The sequence below is a fragment of the Nansenia antarctica genome, assembly GCF_963989245.1.
Source record: "Nansenia antarctica genome assembly, chromosome: 5".
Lineage (NCBI taxonomy): Eukaryota > Metazoa > Chordata > Actinopteri > Argentiniformes > Microstomatidae > Nansenia > Nansenia antarctica.
The window spans coordinates 9,606,264-9,630,524 of NC_137690.1; the positions used below are offsets into that span (position 1 = coordinate 9,606,264).

Genomic DNA, 24,261 nt, shown 5'->3' on the forward strand with positions numbered 1-24,261 from the left:
TATTTATTTGTATTCCCCCGCGCCGGTAATCCGGCACCGTGCCGGAGAACTTTAAGCCCTGCACATACACATACACATACACATACACATACACATACACAAACACACACACATACACACACACATACACATACACATACACAGACACAGACACAGACACACACATACACACAGAGACAGACACAGACATACATACACACACACACACATACAGACACACACACACACACACACACACACATACACAGACAGACACAGACACACACACACACACAGACACATACACATAGATACACATAGATACACACACACAGACAGACACAGACAGACACAGACACAGACACAGACACACACACACACACACACACACACACACAAACACACACACACACACACACACACACGGTTACTGTTCTCTCCCTCTTCAACATATTTATGGAACATGTCCCTAGCTCCCTGCTTAACTTTAATGGAATACATACACACACAGGCTAGCATGCACACACAAGCAAGCTCCCTGGCACGCACACAAACGCGCACACACACACACACGGGCACAAGCAGGCACTTTGACAATGTTTCTTTTTTTAAAGGCCAATCTGGCTGGGCGGGTGGGAGGTTGTTACATAACGTTTGATTAGTTTCAAAAGTTTACGCAATGCGGAATTTAATTTCTACTTTGGTTTGATATAATGATGCTCTCCCCACTGAGCTGAACAGGGAAGCAGACAGCCAAAGTCAGTCACTATGCAGGACAGGACAAATGGTCACACTCATTCATAGTGTTGGTCACACATTTAATGTTCACAAACATCTTCATTCTTAATATGTATAATTCTATAAAACAATGTAGTGTTCTGAAAAGGTAACCTCAACCCCCATTTAAAACGGATTGAAAAAATAAAAACATTGTTCACCTTTCCTTGTTCAATGCCGCTTCAATATTCAGTATTTTTTTCTTTTAAACATTATTATTACCATAATAAACTGCTTCCACAGACAACAACACACACATCAGATCAAAAGGAATGCAAACTCATGTTCAGAGCAGGTGTTCTTTCAACCATCTACTTCATGAAACCGTACCCCTGACAAAATCCACCAAAAGTACATTTGAAGACAGATGACTATGTAATACTCCCATTCGTCCAGCTAGTTCAAAGCATCACCCAGTCCAAGTTCAAAGGCTTACTGTAACAAGAACATCATGCTCATTGCTTAAGGCAGCCAAAGACATGAGATGAGAGGTGTCTCTCTCTCAGTGTCTGTGTAAACGTCAGTCCTGCCGCTTCATTGACCAAACTTCAGTTCTGGTACTCGTTAACCAAGGCAGTGGTTCTTCATTGTAACCATGGTTGTGGTCAGTGTTTCCCTCCTTTAAATAGAGGCCAGAGGGTTATGTAGTGCAGTCCACTCCCCAAGCTGACCAGGAATGTCATGATGAGGTGCTTGTCTAGACACACACACACACACACACACACACACACACACACACGCACACACACACACACACACACGCACACACACACACACACACACACACACACACACACACACACACACATCCCTGAAGTCGTCTACAGTTCCTCGAAATAAGCCACTCGGGACTTGGTGCTCTGCAGAGTTAACTGTGGAAAAGAAAGAAGAAAAAAAAAAAACAGTGGTTAAAACTCCCCATCCTTGGTGACTCACACAAAAAACTAATCTTGATCTAGTTCCGCTGAGGGAGACTTTTCACATGAAAGACAGCTGGAGACGTTATTTTCAAAGTCATGTGAGGTGAAACGTCAACCGTGGGTATTGAGGCTCGTGCATGTGAGCATTCATCCCCCCCAAGCCTGTTGACTGTGCACATCTCTCCTGCTTACAGCCCTCCTGATATAGGCCAGGCTGAAGGCTTCCGTTTCATATTCAGATTTCCGCTTGTTTATAAGGTTGTTGTTTCTTTGTCGAACATGAGAGCGAACTTAAGAAAACGATAGCCGAGAACAAAGTGTAGCGATGCGTGTGCCAGGAGACATTAATTTGCAGGAGTCCCCAGGCCTGTCAAAAGACGGAGCGCTGACTGACATGACTGATCTGAGAGTACTGGGATGACTGACATGTCTTTGTACCCTCCGTTGCTCCACACTCCCAAAAAGTTTGGTTGGCTGAGAGTTATTTTAAAAGAAGCTCCTGTATGTCTAAGGCTGCTGTACAAAGGTTTTAGTTTAGAGAAACTACCGTAGTGAGGAGAGCCGTCTCGTCCCATGAAAGACATGCGAGGAACTTAAAAAGCTTAAAAGAAAATAGTTATATGGAGTTTTTAGACCCTAACATTGATTGTTTTGCCAACCCGAGGTGAATAAACTGGTGATGGATTAATTTGGACTCCAGGCTGTCTCTATTCCTCACCACTCACCTGTCCCACAACCCGCAATCTCAACAAACTTGATTCAGTCAGGCACAACATCAAAGCTTGGCAAACTTCCTGTTCTCTAATGTCTGCCAGGTATGTAAACAGAGAGGACTGCCAGTGCCAGTGTGATGTCAGAGACCAGCGCGGAGAGATAGCGGTGTTCGCGATTCATGCTAAATCATCTGCTGAATTTGTGGACACGGACCTTGGGTTAGATACACACATCTGAAGGAAAGAGAGATTGGTTTTGAACAGGCTGTGTTTGCCTATAATCTTCCATTTGTACAGCAATCAGGAAGCAGTGTGTGTGCGTGTGTGTGTGTGTGTGTGTGTGTGTGCGTGTGTGTGTGTGTGTGTGTGTGTGTGTGTGTGTGTGTGTTTGTGTTTGTGTTTGTGTTTGTGTTTGTGTTTGTGTTTGTTTGTCAGTCAAGACAGACGCTGTGGTACGAATGGCGAAGTAAAAATCTCCACAATATTTTTTCTTAACCTCCACCCAGACTGTGCCAGAGTGTGTTTTGGACATTCCTTGGCAGTTGTGTATTAAATATTCTGTGGGGTTCTGTGTGTTAATGGTGTGTGTCCCTGTCGTGTCGACATATGAGGCGAGGAGGGGCGACACGGTGAGAAAGATGCGCCCGCCAGTCATTAATCTTCAACAGGAGCTACATGAAATGCCGGGAGGCCCTGTCACCTCTCAACTATCCCTGTCGCTTCCCCCCACCTCCTTCTCCTCCTTCTCCTCCTCCTCCTCCTCCTCACCCCTGCAGCAACTCTGCATCCCAACACAAAGATTAATGCCGGCTGCCCTCGGTTCAATTAAACCAACACGTTGACTTAGCCCTCCCTCGGTGCTCCGGGGCTCAAATCCAGTGCTCAAATCCATCCCAATGACTAATCGCTGGACAAAACTCAATTAGCGCTCCTTTAACAAGCGTGTTTCACACATGGGGAAGGAAGTGGGGAGAGGACGTTTTGGACGAATGTGCTACAGCTCCCATTTCACCACGGGGGACGGTTTTATAAAATTAGCAAGAATCTGGTGGTTACAGATAACAGGGAGTTATTTATTCATCAGATTAATAATTATTTCCATCTTCTAGAACCAATCAATCGCGAGATGAAAAAAAAAAAAAAACACAGCTGATTGGGAGAGTCTTCTGTTTTTTTCCATAAACAAAGGCTGTATGCTAAGTAACACAGATCACGGGGGGAGCACTCCCCAACAGAGAGAGAGTATCAGTTCTAAGAGCCTCCCGCAGAAGAGTTGAGGATGATTGCATACCAAAATTCCAATTCACCTTCAATTTGGAGGCAAGTGGGGAGAACTTTCTCTGGCACTCAACGGCTATAATCACAGTACACTTAGCTAGAGGTCGCTTCGAAACTTTAATGATCACTCAGGCAGCCAACGCACACACTCTCCTGGTTCCATCACAGCAACATTTGGTGGAGAAAATGAAGAATCTGGGAACATGAACTGTGTACGGAACACCGGTTTGAGACACAGTTGCATACAATTTAAATAAAATTATAACAAAATATAGCCTGCAGCTAGGTAGGTCTTGAGCATGGTACCGGAGTTAAAGGTTGATCATTTTGTCTATTTTTGTATGTCTCTCCAACATGAACTGTATAATGTCTCTCCAACACTCAATGAACACTCATCATTTACAGAGGAGTGACAGAGCACTTTCAAACAATTAACTAGCAGATAACCACTACACTGTAGGTAGGTTTGGTGTAAACAGTGTGTGAGTGATTGGAAGGATGTGTGTGGAGTTTGTTTCAGAAAAGTGTGTAAGGACATTGTGGGATGTGACCTAATTAATGACCTACTGTGTGAGCAGTGTGAGGGGTGTGAAATGTGAACGGTATATGAGGATTGGTGTATGTACTGTAGTATGTATGTATGTGCATAGTGAGGAGTGTGGGTGTGTACAGTATGTAGGTGTGTAGTGGGGGGGGTGTATGTACAGTATGTATGTATGTTAGGGATGGACGGTTTCCATTTTTTTACACAGAGAAAGCATTAAAATAACATTTTATTTTATTTTTTAAAGTAAAAAAATGTTCTTCCTTTAAAATGTGATGAAATGTGTCATGTTTTAACTTTGTAGCATTTAGTGTTCAGGTTTGCTTTCAATCGCATGGAGATGAATTGTAACAGACTTATTTTAGATTCAAACCAGGGGTGCCCAAACGTTTACACCCCACTGTATCTATGTGCGTAGTGAGGGCTGTGTGTATGTTGTGGCAACCCCTTGTGCGGACCGGAGGACAACAGCCTCCAGCAGTGCGGGCAGCGGTACAGACAGGCCCGGGGGGGCGCGCCGGGGAGCACTGACGCCATCTCACACAGCTGCCACGTCGGCCAAACAACCGAGAGAGCTCAGGGGAGCAGCCATCCTAAGCGGGCGCACCTGTGTCCGGCGGGTGGCATGTATATGTATGAAGGCATTGTGATGCGTACCTTTTTGAAGTTGCTGTGTTTGCTGGTGCCCTTCTCTGTGTTCTCGTTGTGGAGGATATCGAGGGGCGTCTCCCGCTCCTTCAGCTTCAGAGACTCGATCTCAGTCTTCAGCTCGTTCAGCTGCTCCTGCAGGTGCTTGCTCTTCTCCATGTACTCAACCCTAAACAAGGGACAAATATATGGATTACACCCCACAAATACACACGTAATATGTAACATACCGACACTGATTTGTCAAAGATATTAACAAACCTTTTTTGACAAGCCTCTCTATTGAGTAATGATTATTACATAAAATCCCAAATCCTTTTAGGACGGGGGATGGCAAATCTTGACTGGAAAATGTATGTAATGTAATTCTGTTTTAACAAGATTATAGCGATACAATAACGAATCTACAGATCGTGTACATCCTGTCCTATGTGTCACATTGTTTACACACACACACACACACACACAACATTGTATGTTTCTGTGTGACATTTCTGTGTCCTACGTATGATCAAACACACATCCCACACCAGAGAGGTGTGTTACCAGTGGCGGCTGGCCAATAGAGGGCGCTAGGGCGCCGCCCCCACCTTCCAACTCGCCCCCACTTCCTAGTTCCTACTTGTAAAAGTTTTTAAAAATAAACATTGTTTACTCATAAAATGCGGCTGATATTCTGTCGGCGCCTATCAGCATTCATTAAAAATCCTCCAATACAATAACAATTTTATCTGTGTGAAATTCACTGTGAAAATACATATATATATATACAAGGGTAGAGAGTCGGGACGCCGGCCGAATGGGATCCTATGGCAGTGCGAATACTTTTGGCTAACACGTGAGCTGTAGCAGCGCTCCAATTGGCTGTCTCCTATTTCTCCTGAGCATGCGCGGATTAACGCATAGGCTTACCTAGGCTGCAGCCTAGGGCCACTACCACTAGGGGGCCACGCAGGATGTAGGCTACGCATAGCCTAGGCTAAATTCGTAAGAGAAAGCTGCAAAAATGAAGCGGACGCACATTAGTGGGCTCTCAAGTCTCACGCAATGGGGCGTGAGACACACGGGTTGAAATGTGGCGTGTGAACGGGTTGAAATGCGTGTGTCTCACGCCCAATGCGTGAGACTTGAGAGCCCTGTTATAGCTAAGTAAAAAATATACAGTATATATATATATAATGCAGCTGCGACGACCAATATTGCTGAGAGTGAGAGCCACGAAGCAGTTAGCACTGGGTCGGGTGTCGCTAGCAGCACTGAGGCGAACATGGGGGACAGCAACAGAGAGACAGACAACAGGAGAGGAGAGCAACAGAGAGACAGACAACAGGAGAGGACAGCAACAGAGAGACAGACAACAGGACATCAACAGAGAGACAGACAACAGGACAGCAACAGAGAGACAGACAACAGGACAGCAACAGAGAGACAGACAACAGGACAGCAACAGAGAGACAGACAACAGGACAGCAACAGAGAGACAGACAACGGGACAGCAACAGAGACAGACAACAGGACAGCAACAGAGACAGACAACGGGACAGCAACAGAGAGACAGACAACAGGAGAGGAGAACAACAGAGAGACAGACAACAGGACAGCAACAGAGACAGACAACAGGACAGCAACAGAGAGACAGACAACAGGAGAGGAGAGCAACAGAGAGACAGACAACAGGACAGCAACAGAGAGACAGACAACAGGAGAGGAGAGCAACAGAGAGACAGACAACAGGACAGCAACAGAGGGACAGACAACAGGACAGCAACAGAGAGACAGACAACAGGAGAGGAGAGCAATAGAGACAGAACTGAGGTGAGGTGAGCAACAGAGATAGTTCAGGATGATAACAAACAGTTCAGTATGACAGAGACAACTACCGTAATAGAAAGACAACTGTATGATTATAGAGTTTACATGTTCAAGGAAATATTGTATGATAATAGAAAGGTACACTTTAATTTAATTAAAGAAGTAACAAAGAACACATTTATTATCACAATTGCATTGTGTTCCATGTCTTTCTCCATTGAATAAATAATGCCTAGTTGAATGGCTAAACAAGACAACTGTCTGGACAGTACAATCCATTTGAGCTGCTAGAATTATTCACCTTACCGCTGCACAGATAGACAAAGGGTATAAGTCCATTCTGTTAACATTAGGTCTACTCTGCTAACAAAGACTATTCCAGTTGATTTGTCAGTTGTTGTGCATTATATTTTTGGTGTGTTTGCAGTTTGCCCTTTAATACAAGTTATATATATATTCTCATGCTAAAATCGACTGTAAATCCAGATTCTAAAGTTGATATTCTTCCCCGTGGAGCATGCCCCCATAACCTGTGCCCCACCCAACATTTTTATCACCAGCCGCCACTGTGTGTTACTGTGACATGGGTGCATCTGATTGGGTGAAGTGAGGTTGCGGCGGGAAGGGGGCGACCACTCACTTCTCCTTCTCGATCTCCATGGAGAGGCGCTTCATGTCTGTGTCTTTGAAGTCGAAGCTGAGGTTCTCTCTGCTAAAGCTTAGGTTGGGGAGATCAGGAGGCATGGCATCGGCCTGGACCTCTGTGGGCTGGAGGGAGGGAGGGAGGGAGGGGGTGGGGAGGAGTAGGGGGGATGGAGAGAGGGGGGTTGGGAGAGGGAGAAGAGAGTGAGGCAAAAATAAAATAGGGATGGATGAAGGGATGAATAATTAGACACGCCACACGATTCCAAAATGATGACAGAGAGGAAATGTTAAAAATGCACTGGCCACGTGGGCACGTACAGCAACACTGGATAAGAGTTAATATACAATATAAATGTAAATCCATTGGCCACTCCACAGTCTTATCTAACATAAATACTGATGCACATAACATACGGTACAGGCCAGGAATGCAGATCTTTAACCAAGATCACCTTACGGTACACATAAGGTGAAATGTGTGCTCTGCAGTATTGAGAAGTGTAGTTCTTCAAATCCAATCCTTCAAAAAAATCCATCCATTGGAATGTTCCTCTAGACTCTTGAGGTTACCAGTTTATAATGTGTGTGTGTGTGTGTGTGTGTGTGTGTGTGTGTGTGTGTGTGTGTGTGTGTGTGTGTGTGTGTGTGCGAGTTTTTAGAGACATCCGGTTTAGTGGACATGTGTGGTGCGTTTCCGTGTGGTGAGGCTGTTCTTGTGTAGGCAGGTCCGTGTGCTGTCTGTTCACAGATGCAGTTTGTGTGGTTGTGTGTGTGTGTGTGTGTGTGTGTGTGTGTGTGTGTGTGTGTGTGTGTGTGTGTGTGTGTGCGTGTGTGTGTGTGTGTTTGTATATAGCTGATTCATGTGTACAGTCTGTTTAGTGTGGGAGGTCTCATTTATGTGTAGGAGGGAGGGAGGGAGTGTGTGTGTGTGTGTGTGTGTGTGTGTGTATGTGTATGTGTGTGTGTGTGTGTGTGTATGTGTATGTGTGTATGTGTGTATGTGTGTATGTGCATACTGTAACTGGGTAAGCAGACTTGCTGGTGATCTCTAGAAGCTTGTGTTTGGCCCTGCGCTCCGACTCCCGAGCCTCCTGCAGATCCTGCTTCAGCTGCTCAGCCTCATTGGCCCTAAAGAGAGCACACACACACATACACACACACACACACACACACAGACACAGACACAGACACAGACACAGACACAGACACAATGATTCATAGTAAAGCAATGCTTTGTTACTATTACTACTACAGTACTGTCCTGTGCCCTGTTTCATCTGGTATTTATCAAGTAGTAACTAAGAAATTATATGGCAATGAGTTATGTTGCTACTTTCTGATACTTGAAAAGTATGAGTGATTGAAAAAAACACAATTGTAACAAGCAGCGAGGCACAAAATGGTGCTTTGTGGTGCTTGTGGTAGTATATGTGACACAGCCCAATGAAAAGGGCTACCTGTAGGCGAAATCATTTTTCTGTTTTTTACATGTGCTTAAACTACAGATTGTAAGCTTTCAAATGATGCATCATACATTGAAATCGGAAACAAATTGAAGACGACATGAGTATTTGAAAGTTGCTACACCGGAAATCACTAAGCACAGAAAATCCCGATCAAAGATAATGAATCCCCATCAAACAACAAGAAACGAAGTCATTGTGTTATAGATTACACTTATTTAATGAACGTAAAACTGTTCGGAAAAATAACGAGTGGGTACTTCACATCTTCGAGTTGAATGTTAGCTAAAAAAACGAAAATGTGGAGAAAAAAAAAAAAACTTTAAAGACGAATTTGACGTCTTTCTCATTTCCGAGAGGTGTCCAGAAACACCAGGAGCAGTCACATATTTCCATGTCATTTTAAAGTACATGGTAAACAACAGCAGTCAGTAACATTAAATCTTAACCGCATTGTTAGGCATTGAATTATGGACGTTGACCGCATGGTTGGTTGACTCAAAGATCTATTTGAAGGAGGAGCAAAGTCACCTCATTAATTCACCTATCAATCCGTGAAAAGGGACATATTGATCGCTCCGATCACCTCTAAATGTCTCGAGGTGGAATTGATTACCTACTGCTACTACAATTAACTAGCACAATTAACCACTCTGTCTTAGCCCTGGAGGACTGCCTGTGAACAAAATGTGTGTGTGAGAGTGTGAGTGAGTGTGCGTGTGTGTGTGCGACTGCGTGCGTGCGTTCAATTAAGTTGCATCTCAACAGCTCTGACAAAGGCCTCATTACAATGAAATGTTTACAAAAGTTTGTCGTTTGAAGTTTTCTTAACAAAAAAATAATCACAATTCTAGGCAAACTCCACAGGGGAGCATTGATCTGTTTGCATTAGCGTTTCCTTTAGAAGCATTAACCAGTGAACAGGCGCAGACTGCAAATAATGAGCAGCGGATTTCCAACACCACGCTGGTATTCTAATGCTACTATATATTGTATTTGTTCTTTTGGGCCCATTCAATTCAATCTTCCCATCTTGAGTCATCTTTACATCTTGGGTCATTCTTTAAATTACATGTTGTGTGGCTGATCTGTGCATGATAGTGCTGCATTTTGACATATTTCATGTCGCATCTCCCCCCTTTGATGGTATAGGACGCTATAGTCAGTCGCAATGGTCCAAAATTAAAGTGCTTCGTAACACAGACGGGGTGAATTTTATGAATTAAAGTGAAAGTTCTGTCACAAAACACTGTTACGTATCCTCACACATTTTTAAGTGGGCGTATGGAAATCCTTGGCCTTTCCTAGTGGGTATACGGCGTAGTCCTGCGCATCACGTAGACTACACCACTGGTTCTCCCTCCACTGTTCTTTCACTGACGCGCCAGACGAAACAAAGGAAACGGGAAAAAGGGCAGTGGTAACGTGTGGGCAGTGTGGAGTGTTCTTCTTCACCTCCTCTCGGACTCCTCTGCCATCTGGAGGGCCATCATCTCAGCCTCCAGCATCTTCTGCTCCATGAGCCTCCTCTCCTCCTCCGAGCGGATGGCCGTCACCTTGATGCGCTGCATCTCCATCTCTGCCTCGGATGCCTTCTGGGATAGGAGCTTGGCCTCCTCCTCCGCAATCTGGGCCTTCTCCGCCAGGAGGTCAGCGGTCTCCTCAGAACGCAGCTATGGAGAGAGAGAGGGGGGGGGGGGGGGAAGAGGAAGTAGAAAAGGTGAGACATGAGACAGCATGTCAATAGTTTAAATATTCCTCCTTTCCTTGTCTCTGTACAATCAGCATAGATATCCAAAGAGAGGGGAGGATAAAGGAGGGTTTCAAATCAGTTCAAAAATGGTCTTTCAAAAATTATTTTGGAAAAGAAAAATGGATCTCCTCATTAACACGGAGAGATGAAAGAACTGAACATATTTCCATCGTTGTTCCTTTCATGCCATTCCAGATGGGTGGTCATGAAAGACATTTGATTTGAGTCAAAGGGTTTTTACATACTCTAATTTACTGTCTTATTGCTCTACTGCCCATTTGTGTCATTGGATTTTTAAACTATGTTTGCTTATATAGTGTTGTTTATTACATTGTTGTTGTTTTTTACTGTATTGCTGTCTGTGTCTTTATGTCTTATGCACCAACCACAGGTACATTTCCTGTATGTGCGAATGTACTTGGCAATAGAAAGAAATTCTGATTCTGTTTCTGAAGGGGACGTTATTGAGGACTCGATAAGACATCCATCCGGTGACAGAGCAGAGCGGGGGTCTCACCAGGGCCTCGTTGGCCATGTGGGCCTCATCCTGCAGCTGCATCAGCCTCCTCTCCAGCTCATCCCTGGCCCTCTCAGCCTCCTCTCGCAGGTGCTTCTCCCTCTCCAGACGCTGCCTCTCCACCTGTAGGGAGGGAGTGAGGGAGAGAGAGAGGGAGGGAGGGATAAAGAGAGTGTCGCAGTCGGTTAGCAGATGGACAGCAGATGGACATAGCGGTAGAGAAACATAGTTAAGACTGGGGGCTTGGGCTATAGAGGCAGAACGAGGAGCCTAGACAGCTGCAGCGGAAAGTCTCCATGTTTACCCCAAGCCTCTGGGGGGGGGGGGTTACACTCTACAGGCCAGACTCGAACCATACTGTGCTGGCTTGGATATTTTAGTTTAACATTGTCCTTTTCCGACACCTACACCAGATGGTTTAGAGAGTATCGAAGCCAGCAGCACACTACAAGCCAGCTGGTTAGGGTGGTCAGGGTTAGGGTGTCGGTGTACCTGTTTCCTGGCCCTCTCCTCCCTGGCCTGGGCCTTCATCTGCTGCACCTCCAGAGAGTCCACCCTGCGTCTCCGCATGAACAAGTCATGGTTCCCTATGCACAGCTGCAGGATCTTCGTCAGGATGAATCATAACACAGCATGTGTGTGTGTGTGTGGGGGCGGGGGGGGTGGAGGGGGGTGGGGAGAGTGGTGTTATTCATCAATGAGAGCATGACCTAGGCAAGATAGCGCAATCCGATAGAAAGCACGTTTTATTCAAAGTATCAATGTACTGACCAACTTGTTGACTCTCAACCTTGAGGAGTTGAACTTGAAAACATCTGTCTTCTTGTCCAGTGGTTTAATGGCAAACTGGGTGAACAAGAAACACATTTTTAAAAAAAATGTGCATTACAATCCTAATGTGAATGAGACAAAAGGGAGACTTTTTTACTGTGTCTGTTGTTGAGCATACCTCTTTGTCGCTGTAGGAGATGTTGCGTATCTCGTTCCAGGGGAAGGAGCACTTGGGGGTGAGCTTATTGTCTGGATCGTAGATGTGCAGACCCAAGGCATCCACGCCCAGCAGAAGATCTGTTCCCTTTTTGTTCTGCAGACAGAAGCCCAGCAGCACGGTGACAAATAAATACAATCCCTCCTGAGACATCCACTACCCCCCTGTACTGTTTCTCCTGAGACATCCACTACCCCCCTGTACTGTTTCTCCTGAGACATCTACTACCCCCCTGTACTGTTTCTTCTGAGACATCCACTACCCCCCTGTACTGTTTCTTCTGAGACATCCACTACCCCCCTGTACTGTTTCTCCTGAGACATCCACTACCCCCCTGTACTGTTTCTCCTGAGACATCTACTACCCCCCTGTACTGTTTCTCCTGAGACATCTACTACCCCCCTGTACTGTTTCTCCTGAGACATCCACTACCCCCCTGTACTGTTTCTCCTGAGACATCTACTACCCCCCTGTACTGTTTCTCCTGAGACATCTACTACCCCCCTGTACTGTTTCTCCTGAGACATCCACTACCCCCCTGTACTGTTTCTCCTGAGACATCCACTACCCCCCTGTACTGTTTCTTCTGAGACATCTACTACCCCCCTGTACTGTTTCTCCTGAGACATCTACTACCCCCCTGTATTGTTTCTCCTGAGACGTCCACTACCCCCCTGTACTGTTTCTCCTGAGACATCTACTACCCCCCTGTACTGTTTCTTCTGAAACATCTACTAACCCCCTGTACTGTTTCTCCTGAGACATCTACTACTCCCCTGTACTGTTTCTCCTGAGACATCTACTACCCCTCTGTACTGTTTCTCCTGAGACATCTACTACCCCTCTGTACTGTTTCTCCTGAGACATCTACTACTCCCCTGTACTGTTTCTCCTGAGACATCTACTACCCCTCTGTACTGTTTCTCCTGAGACATCTACTACCCCTCTGTACTGTTTCTCCTGTGTCATATAAAAAATATATGACGGCTGAAAATGGTCCCTGGATTGAACTTAGATTACTTTGTCCTATTAAGACTGATGGATAGATGATTCATTTACTTAGTCAAATGTATTTGTTGTAAGTCGCTTTGGAATAAGGCGTCTGCTAAATGCCAAAAATGTAAAATGTTCATTTGAATGACAGAATGACAAACTGCTGGCTCTCAGGGGACCCGGGTAAGTGGGTGGCCATCAGTCCAGACTAGCTACTCTCTAGTCAAGTGGCTGCGTCTGACATCCATACTCAGGCTCGCTGCTCTCGCTGATCCTGATAAATGCCAGCCGTGGTAGAAGCACAGGGGGTCTTCGTGTGTTCACCGGAGACCTTAAGCTGCATGAAGTACTAATGGGAGTCGATTCAATGTGGCACTTACAATTCCCTAGCCCTTTTTTGAGAGTCATTGATCACAGCAGTTTCACTTGAGGTTACTTAAAGATTTCCTGAGTCATGGTCGTTGCGATACAATCCCTTGCGATACAATCCCTAGGCCTATATCTTTCTATAAAAAAATAAAGGGTGCCAACATTTTCAATTATAAGTTCATACCATGTAAAAAAAAAAATATATATATATATATATATATATAGGATTCCGCTTTTACCTTATCCCTTCTATTTTCACTCCATGCCTGGGATAACACTGACTCACACCTTTCTATTGGCTAACTGTGGCCTGAGCAGAAAAGCCTTTCTTACCCGGATGAAGAAGTAATTGATGCCGTACATCTCCAGGTCCTGGGCTATTTTTAAGTACTCCATCTCAGCTTCGTCCCTGGTTAAGAGAAACAAAATTAGATCAGGCCCGTGTTTCAAGACTAGAGAAACTTCTTCCTTCTTAGAGATGCGTCACACATACTATACGGAGCATACCCCTGGTGTCCAGGGGGGAGAGGGCAGAACATCAGCATGAGCCTCACACACAAACCTAATTCCCTAAAAGCCCTTTAGAGGTCATGCACTGTGGGATATATAGATAAACTCATTCTGCAGCTTTAAACAGTCTTTCACGGCAATGGGCAATGATGAAAGCCCAAAAATAATCAGTTTTTTCCTCTCCTGGTGGGTTACCAGATCTGTTCGCCTTCTGGGTCATCTCCCTCACAAAACAGCATTTGCATACTTCAACAAAAAATGTAGCTCCGCTTCACTTTTAAGTCCATTTCTTTTGATGTGGTTGGCAAATAAACTAGGGGTTGGTTCTTCTTGAGCATAAGCGTGCTTCTGCAATACCCAGAATTAAACAACTAACCGGGTTTGACAATGCACACATTTTAACTTGTGAGTGGGTCAGAGGAACTTCAGAAGCAGAGTGTACTGTACTGTAACTTGATGTTTAGAAACGCATCTGTTTACCTTGTTTTTCTCTTTACCTCTCCCCCTGGGGGAGTATCTGTTTACCTTGCTCTCCCCCTGGGGGGGGGGGGGGTATCTGTTTACCTTGTTCTCCCCCTGGGGGGGGGGGGTATCTGTTTACCTTGTTCTCCCCCTGTGTTCAGCATAACACGCTGTGATTCTCTCTTCCCACATCTCTGCTGTCATCTGGTACAGGTTGATCACCTAAAATAAAGTAGCGGGTATTGAGTAAAGTAATTCAAATGTGTAAATATGTAATTATATAAATGCATAGACTTACACACTAGGGGTGCAACGGTTCACGGTTTTATATTGAACCGTACGGTTAGCCATCCACGGCTGAATACACGCACTAGTGAATGCCGGGTTTTTCGGTTCATGATTCGTTCCACTGAAAGTTGGAGGTCGAGTTTGTCTGGAACGCAGCTGCTTCTGTAACTTGTTGAAATGTTTGTTCATGGCGAGCGGAGTTGAGAACATGGCAACAGTTTGTGGAAGCCCCAGAATGCTACAAATCTGCGTTGTGGAGTCATTTTGTTTTTTGCTTCATGTGTCGTATATGCGCATAATATGCGCATAATGCGCATAATATGTGCATAATGCACATAATATGCGCATATGGTCTACCTGTCAAGCCTAGTGCACTTTTACATTTTACATTACTTTTACGTTTGTTTTGTTTTGTTTAGTTATTTATATTATACTTTATTATATATTATAATATACCAGTCACATTCTGGAATGTGTCTGAATGTTAAAGTTCCATAAGTATAAGCTAAATAAATTCAAGTAACAGTTTATTATAGATAAATAGTAGCATTTTATTTTCTCCTTATGCACAAAACACATACCGAAACCGAACCGAAACCGTGACCCAAATACTGAGGTTCATATCGAACTGTGGGCCAACTGAACCGTTGCACCCCTATTACACACTAAGATACTCCAAAACATAGATTTTATTCGCAGTGGATTAACCATGGTTTCATCACCCGTTGGAACAAATGTTCATTCATAAACTGCATATAAACAGTGGGGAGTATTTGAATGTGAAACTTTCCCTATTAATATTTGCATATGTTTATCATCAAAACGACTATAAATATAATGTTGCTAATATGCGTGTGTGTGAGTGTGAGTGTGAGTGTGAGTGTGAGTGTGAGTGTGTGTGTGTGTGTGTGTGTGTGTGTGTGTGTGTGTGTGTTGTTGACAATGTTCCAACTACTTCTGGCAGGAATGAAGATGAGTAGGCTAATGTGTTTCATCCAAGAGCCAAATGACTGTCACTCACCCTCTTAGGCAGAAGCTCCTCTTGAGCCAGAAATCCAGGTTTGTGAACATTGGGGTTGTAGTCTCCGTACTACAAAGTGAAGAGAAGAATCAAGATGTCAAAAACATCAACAAGTCTAAACTCTTCCTCAAAACGAATGGCCAGATAGACAACGATGACATAGTACATGTCTCTCTCTCGGGAGTTTTGCATGAGATGAAGTCACAGTATTCAAGAGAGAATGAATGGGGTCAGTCTTCCATCAAGGTAGCGACTCATTTACTTTCAGAGAAAATCACACACGCCAAGTCATCAGGAAATGGTGTCATTAAATAATGTCATTAAGAAAAATCTTTGGAGAAAGATTGATAACGTGTCATTGCACCATGGTAGAAGACTAATAATAATAATACAGTTAGGTAAGGGGAAAAAAAAGAAAAAAGAAGTTCATTGGTATTAAAATGATTCACTGACAATGAAAATGATCTGTGGGCTATGAAAAACCCTAGTGTGTCGGCGTCTTACAAAGCATAAGCTGCGTGCACTAGGGAGTTACAGAACGTTGTTACATTGGGGAACGGGTGTGTGAGAGTGTGTGCGTGTGTGTGTGTGTGTGTGTGTGTGTGTGTGTGTGTGCGCGTGCGTCTGTATGTCTGTATGTCTGTGTGTTTGCTGGCGGGGGGGGGGGGGGGGCTTTGCTACAACTCAAGTCTGTAATCTATGTGCAGACCTAGGGGCTACAAACAATAAGGAGCAGGATAGGGGAGGGGGAGATTTTGTGAGGATGCTGCAGCAGCAAGGACATCTTAGCTGGTTCGCCATTCCTTTCACAAAGCTTCTCTGACTTCCAAACACATACGCAGATATGGGACTGCCGCAGTGAAGAGACCTGCACTCGCAATTCTACAGCTTAACGGCTCAGACGGACCAAGGAGCTTCCGGAGATTGGTACAAAAAAGGCAAAAGCATCTAGGCCTTCGCTTAGTGAAGGACTTTGTAAAGGGATGGGCATGACACCATACTACATTCAGACACGTTTATTCTTCAGAACAATGAAGGATTACAGATAAGTCAATTGTTTTGTAGAGAGATTGAGAAACACAATAGCAGTTCTGGGAGTTTAGTTCTGGATGCTGTACCTTATGCAGACATGCCTAGTTTATACAGACAAACACATAAATCGACTACAATCCAGCGGTTCACTAGGATTAACACATTGCAAACCCATGTTTTATTTATTTATTTAACCGTTATTTAAGTCAATTTGGACAATAACATTGATCATGCCAACTAGGGCAACGATACTGACCGTTAGACCACTGGTCGATCACGTCTTGGACCCATTCTGTGTGTTCCATGCATGTAGAATCACCATGCAGTGGATTCACCATGCAGTGGATTCACCATGCAGTGGATTCACCATGCAGTGGATTCACCATGCAGTGGAATCACCATGCAATGAAATCACCATGCAGTGAAATCACCATGCAGGGGAATCACCATGCAGTGAAATCACCATGCAGGGGAATCACCATGCAGTGGAATCACCATGCAGGTGACACGTGTGGTGTCATTGCCTCCCCACCCCACTGGCCACCTCGTTGGCACTGCCTCTACATCCAGTGAACGCCTAGGCAGGCAGGCCCCCTGGATTTTTTGGAGCAGCTGTTACTTGAAATTTCCTGTCAACACCGAGATGCCCACAGAATACAAATCAGTCGACTCTCTCCTGCACCACCGAATACAGCGTGAGCGCACACGAACGCACGCACTCACACACACACAAACACGCGTGCCTTTCTGCTTCCTTTAATCCTGCTATTTCTGTCTTTCCTTTTACTCATGCATGCTAAGTACAGCTTCTACCACAGTGTCCTTGCTTTCCCACTTTCCAGAAGTATCATGTTTGATTGCAATCGGATTACAACATCAGTAAGATTGGGCTCATCTAATCCAGTCTATAAGTCTTGCCATTTAGAGTCACTCCTCATTCAACTAGCCTACATCTTTCTCCCCCCGGTAGTTTTTTTTCTTTCTTTCTTTTCCCCCCATTGTCTTCAAAGTGAATACTGTAGCTCTCCTCCTCTCCACACACATTATACTGTCTGTCCTCATCCCTCCTCTCTCCCCTGACTGCCCTCAAGCATGGGGTAATCACTTCATTAGAGAATAGGAGAGGTCCCACCGCTAAATATCTCTGCATTTTCTGCACAAAAACACCTTCGATGAGCCTGGAGAAAGGCTGCTACGAACCTCTCACCAGACCCGCCTAAAAACCTTCAATTCATGTCAAGAAGGGAAGGAGGAACTGTAATCAAAGACTTCTGATTGGCTGAGACGATCTTGGTCCGTCTTCTGCTGTTCAATGGCACTAACGGAGAGAAGGGTTGGGTTGATTTGAGGATTATAAATGTGGTCTGCGTTTCTCTCAACCACCTTCTCCTAAATTGGCATTGCGTGTGAGGTGCGAGCACTCAGCCAAGCCTTTGAGGTAAATCTGCGGTTTCATGGACCTTGGCTGCCTGTCAAATCAGAGCCAGGTTCTAGGGATTCATTGGGGGGATTTTGAGACAGGTATGGATTGGAGTGATGAAATCCTTTGAAAAAACGACAGACATTTTTAAATTGGAAAGTTCTTCTTCTGTAATTGACATCCAAAGAAGGTGATTAATAAATGATGGATGGATGAATCAACAGATGGACAGACTGATGGATGGATAAATAGACAGACGGTTAGATTGATGGATAAATAGACAGATGGATGGGTGGATTGATAAATAGACGGAGGCTGTACGGACGGATGGATGAGCAGGTATGGTTATTAGAGGAGAAGGCACTGACCTTGGCCTGGACAGCATAGGAGGCCAGCAGCACAGAGGCTTCAGGTGGACAGTAGATCTCCTCCTCCAGGATGTTCCTCTTCACCTGAAGGGTAAACAAACACATGGCTTCATTACCTGTAGTCATGGACAAACATATTGGCGACCTTGCCATTTGCATGCGCTTCTGTCAGATAAGGCACCCACTTCTCACAGAAAATTGTTGCAATTACAAATGCTTTGGTATTCACATGTTCATTTATTTTGTTTGCATTGGAACAACACACAAAAAAGCTAATCTGATATCATTCCACACAGAACTCTGAAAAATGCATTGGAAGTGGAAGAGCTAGAGTATTCACAGGGTACCAATTGGAACGTATTTGGTGCTTTCCAGCACCTGTCCAATTCATTGGCAGTGACCAAGGCAATACCTTTTAGGCTCTTTGCCTTCTGTGTTTTGAGCGCTAGCAACCCCCCAATGATGTTTTTCATAGCCTGAATACCAGGGAAAGAAAACATTTCCAGGCTTATCTTCCAATTCTATATGGATGTATCCAACAAACACAAAAAGTATGCCAAATACATAAGATGTCAACAACATAGCCACAAGGGGACCTATTAGCCTTAAAGCCAAAGACTGCCAAGCCAAAACAAAGCATTTCATTAGATAATGGTTAAACTGCTCCAAGAGAGCCTGCTTGCTAGTAAACAGAGCATAATTAATGACCAGGCAAAAATACAGATGAAGACGCTAATGAAAATATGCCAACAGCATACAACAACACATGGTCCTAATACCCCAACTAGTATTTACTGTGCAGTCGGTGTCATGTACTTGCAGCATCACGATTCCTCAAGCTAATTCATTCATTCTTCGAAAATAACAAGACATGGTAAGAGAACCGGCAGGGGGTCCGAAGGGACACAGGCACACAACAAATCCCCTTCAGTCAAAAACAGGTGAGAGGACCCTGAGATGCCAGGGGGCAAGTTCATTTGCAAAGCCAGTCAGGCAGTGTTTCTGTCATGAACTAACAAGGGTCCCCAGGCAGAGGTGACAGCCCCCAATCGTGGGGGAGTGAAGAAGGCAAGGCTTTTCAATCTGGTTTACAAATGAGGTTGTGCTGTCGAGTTGACAGGGAGGAGGGGGGGGGGGGCGATCGCTTCTGATAAGCAGTAATCCAGCTGTCACACTTATGACATTATCTGTACAGAGGCGCGTGCTCCGACATCATCGGAATTAATGAAAGTAATAGGGAGACAGACAACACAGACATTAGTCATTTGTATTATTGTCCTTTTTTGCGGGAACCGTTTTAACCTTGTGGGCAATTTGTAACCTGGATTTACAGGCCTAAATTGCTTTCTTTCTCTCCTAAAAGAGATTAAGGGGGACTGTGTATGCGACCGTGCTATTACAAGATAAATACCGACATTCCAATACCGGAGAGAGACAAAAAAACATTTACGTCTTATCTGTGGAACAAATCTAGCACAAGGGATACAATATGATGAGACTGCTGTAGGGACAATGATCCCATGGGGAGCATGTCGTCATTAAATGGGCCAATCACTGGGCCCTTAAAACAAAATTGGTAATTGATAAATGCGGCCAGTTCGATTGGACCGCGGTGACATTGTTACAAATCTCATCTCTTGTGAGGGGAATTGTGTGTCGGGCTGGGGTGGAATTCCCCAGAGTATCAGGGAGAGAAAGGGCAGGGGTAATACGCGGTACATTGATTCCACATGGCTGAACACAATCAGAGGGACAATAGGAAAGTGTACTGTATTATGGACTCTTCTGCTTGGAAACCCGTCCTGAGAGACTATGTGAAAGTTTGCCCCCTTTTCCCATTCTATCTGAGGACAACAGTCTAGGCTGTGGTCGTTTGTGATGCCAATTTCTATTTAATTCCTGGTCAAATTCTAGAGTGCACTAGTGTGAAAATGATATAACAGAGCACTGTTACATAAAATGGCCTGAAACGCCTGAGAGCCAAATATATTAGTGCCACAAGGTCTGCATTGTCAAACACTCTCCCCTGTCTATCTCTGTGTGTGTGTGTGTGTGTGTGTGTGTGTGTGTGTGTGTGTGTGTGTGTGTGTGCGTGTGCGTGTGCGTGTGCGTGTGTGTGTGGCCCCAGGCTCCAGCAATCCAGTTTCATCATCATCTCCACATGTTTGGTCTATACACCTGTGGTTCATCTTCTCATCAACCTGCAGTATTTAAATCCTGGCTTCCATTCACTCACCGCTAGATTTTCATTTGTTGTGCTTCCATGTCAGTCTAGCTCTCAGCCGCAATTGTCTCTCAGTAGTTTTTTGTGTCCAGTCTTTGTCTAACCGCGCTCTCTCTGTGCTTTAGTACCTCTGCGTGGTTTCTGGCTGAGAGAAATTTCAGACCTGTTTACCTGCTGCAGGACTTGGAACCCTTCCTTATTTCATGTCAATCAATGCAGAGAATATGATCTGCACAGGTTTCTGAGGTCTAATGGGCTTCAGGGAGAAGGGAAGAATACAAACCAGATCTGGCTGCTCTAAGGGGAAGTCCAAAGGTTATAAAAAAATAAATTGAAAAGGTTTTTTTTTGTTTTGTTTTTAGGGGGAGATGCCAACTGGTGACAAATTACAATGGCAATTATTTAGAGGTCTAATTGATGGGAAGTAATGTACCTGTAGGAAAAAGAGATGTTGTGTGATGTCTTGAACCAACTCGTCCTCTGCGTTTTCTGGATAAAACTTGGCCAGGAAATGAAGAGTGATTGGCTCCTCCTTGGGGACCTCTTGATCCAACACCTATAACACGGCCAAAACAAACAAGCCAGGCGCACGCGCACGCGCACGCGCACGCGCACACACACACACACACACACACACACACACACACAACAAAGAGGCTGATTCAATAGCCATGTCAATTACCCTAGCTTGCCAGGTTCAAAACATCCCTGGAGGAAGACTGGCTGGTGAACAAGATTTCACCTCACAGTCAATATAGCAGACAGATCCCACAAATCAATCTTTGTGGTGGACATCTGCTAATTACCTTCTTGTCCATCTTGAGCCAGGCTATAGTGTCTTTGACATCATACTGGAGCCCAAAGAACCACGATTCTCTTAATCCTAGAGTCCGGCATACCAAATCGAAAAGGTCTTTCCCCTTCCATTTGACCTGAAAAACATTAAAGGCCCACAAAAAACACCAGAGTAAGAGACACCTGACTGCATGACAGAATCAGAGAGCATAATTGACATGGATTTCATTGACAATGTCTTTGGAAGGAGTTCAAATGTGGCTACTACTGTATCTAGGCTATATGCAAACTATGAACCAGAAACTAAATACCAGCTGACTTCATTGTCTTGTTGCGTAAGCCATGGGTATCATATACAGAAAGTACATGTGAATGTGTAGGCTACATGAGGACAGAACATACTGGTAAGGTCATTTGGGAAAAGACCCATAATGTGGATGTTTGGCCAGCTGAGCAAAATGTCTGCAGAGGAAAAACTATTCACCAAGTTGTGAGGTGACAAGCCTCTATGCTCAGCGTCAGTTCTTCTTTTATAAGCTCAGTTCAAGGGAGGGGGGCAAAGAAGTATACTTTCTATATCCATCCCGTTGAAAGCTGAGAGAGGCAAATCAGATAAACATTACCCAATTAATATTGCTTTCATCTCAGGCTGCTTAACTTACTTAAAAGTATTGCACACTCATTTAAGTGTGAGCTGCGAGGGAGAATGACAAATACTGCTAGGATATGTTGGAAATTAGAGGCCCAGTGAACTATGAAAAGGAAGAACAATTGGACTGATTAAACCAAACTGTTTCATGTGGATTATGACTTATGACTTTTGGAAATACAGAACAAAATGAACAACTACTTGAACTAGCACCAACGTTTGATTGAATTGAAAAGACTTGTAATGAATAGAATGTGATGGAGAAGGGGTATCAGACCATTAGGGTCAAGAGGATTGTCCACCACAAAGTAAAGGTCTTTTATATTGTTGGTAGGATCCAGTCCCTAGCTGGATGTGCTATTACCTAGCTAGTTGAGGCCAGCCCTTTCCAGACTTCAGGAGTAAGACCAAGGACAAACAGCTTCAACAACCAGCTTCAGCTTGATACAACGGATGAAGTGAGGTTTGAGTATTACTGAATGGCTGTAAGTAATTGTAGCTTTGGCAGATATCATCAGCACCCCAGGTGGTATGACAATACAATAACAGTCAAGGTCAATTGAATAACCTAATTAAGAATTCTGCACCTCAAATGACACAAACTCAATAATTAGGCTACAATTTACTAGGCATCATTTACATAATTATCATCCCAGCCCAGACAACAGTCAGCACAAACCTGCAATTGACCTTCTAGTCCTGTGCTATTACTAATTTACCAGCCATGGTGGGGTGCTTCCGCTTTAAGTAGGGATGGCTTTTAGGCAAAACATGATGCATTCTTTCACAAGGGAATGTCATCAAGTAAGCTGCTATAGGGGGCAATTACATTGCAACTCCTGAAATTAAACACTATGTAATTATCTGCTGGTTAACTCCTGTGAAAGAGCAACACAACAATGGGACATCTAGCTGCATGCCGTTGTTATCTAAAACGGATATTAAAAAATCAAAACATTGCTGATGTAGCCTACAGTAGTATTAGACACAATGGCATACTATAAACGAGCAACACTTTCATTGAAGCTCACATTTATAGATACTTACTGCCATCTTGTGGCAAAGGTACATATTGATATAGATCTTGTTTGGCTCTAAACTGTGAAGGAGCCTATTACCTTGTTTCCCAAGTATTGTGGATATAGGGTAGATTCTCTAATTCTTCTCATTTGTAAACATGTAAACATGCTTACCACTGTTTCCTTTTAGTACATGGAGAAGCAAAAGTGGGCTATAGCTGGTATGTATTACTACAGTAGTCAGTTATAACGGTATTACATAGGTAGTTACTCTGATGTCACCATCATGACATCATAACCTGGAACAGAGACTGACACGGGGGACGACACCTGTAGAATCTGATGGATAACATGAGAAGGTTCATGCCGATGTCATCTTTTATGAGACAGAGCTGGACAAGGACATTATTCATGTTTGTGTTGTAGTAACAAATGGAAACTTTTGACACAATTGACACATGACAAAGGGACACACACACCTCACAGCTGAACTCCATGTCTGCATCCATCAGGGTGATTCTGATGTTGAAGTTCTTGGCTTGTTTTCTTTTCAGTGAGTTTAGTCCCATTTTTGCTGCCAAGGCGCTTGCCATGATGATGAAACTCCAGTGTTATATTAGCAACCACACAAAGTGATGTCAGAGTGGTCAAAGTGGTCAAAGTGTCAACACAAGGGGGGGCAGAACATGTCCTTGCCAGTTGTTGACTAGGTGGATGATGCCCTAACGCTCACCTATGTATTAAAAACGCATCTATAGGCCTAATATAGCTACAAATTAGTTGAGTAAATGTTCAAATAAATATATTTTTTTGGGGGTTTGGTTTTGAGATCCAAGTATAGAAGTAATCACAGTTCTGCACGTGAGAAACAGGCTTTGCTCCCCACCCCAAAAATGTTGGTAAGCTATTTGTCATTAGTTACTAGTTAGTTCAACACATAGGTTAATTACATTAACAGTGTCAATCTTTGTACTAAGTACATCTTTCTATTATGATCCTGCATATTATTTATTGTTTTAGCTACTGCTGGTTATATGACTAATTGAACTCGAACAACATTACTGGCTAGCTAGC

General features: G+C 44.0%; 1 protein-coding gene across 1 annotated transcript; it reads right to left on the reverse strand.

The window, feature by feature from the left end:
- Positions 1-866: 866 nt before the first annotated feature.
- Positions 867-23,780, reverse strand: nf2a (NF2, moesin-ezrin-radixin like (MERLIN) tumor suppressor a; the record flags this gene model as incomplete). Its single annotated transcript, XM_080532321.1, has 16 exons — positions 867-1,628; positions 4,869-5,028; positions 7,312-7,439; positions 8,333-8,444; positions 10,235-10,452; positions 11,050-11,172; positions 11,542-11,655; positions 11,821-11,895; positions 11,999-12,133; positions 13,733-13,808; positions 14,511-14,593; positions 15,681-15,749; positions 18,501-18,584; positions 21,158-21,280; positions 21,531-21,656; positions 23,667-23,780. 16 exons carry the CDS (start codon positions 23,778-23,780, stop codon positions 1,578-1,580), a joined length of 1,791 nt encoding a protein of 596 aa, XP_080388447.1. The 3' UTR covers positions 867-1,577.
- Between the last annotated feature and the right edge of the window lie 481 nt (positions 23,781-24,261).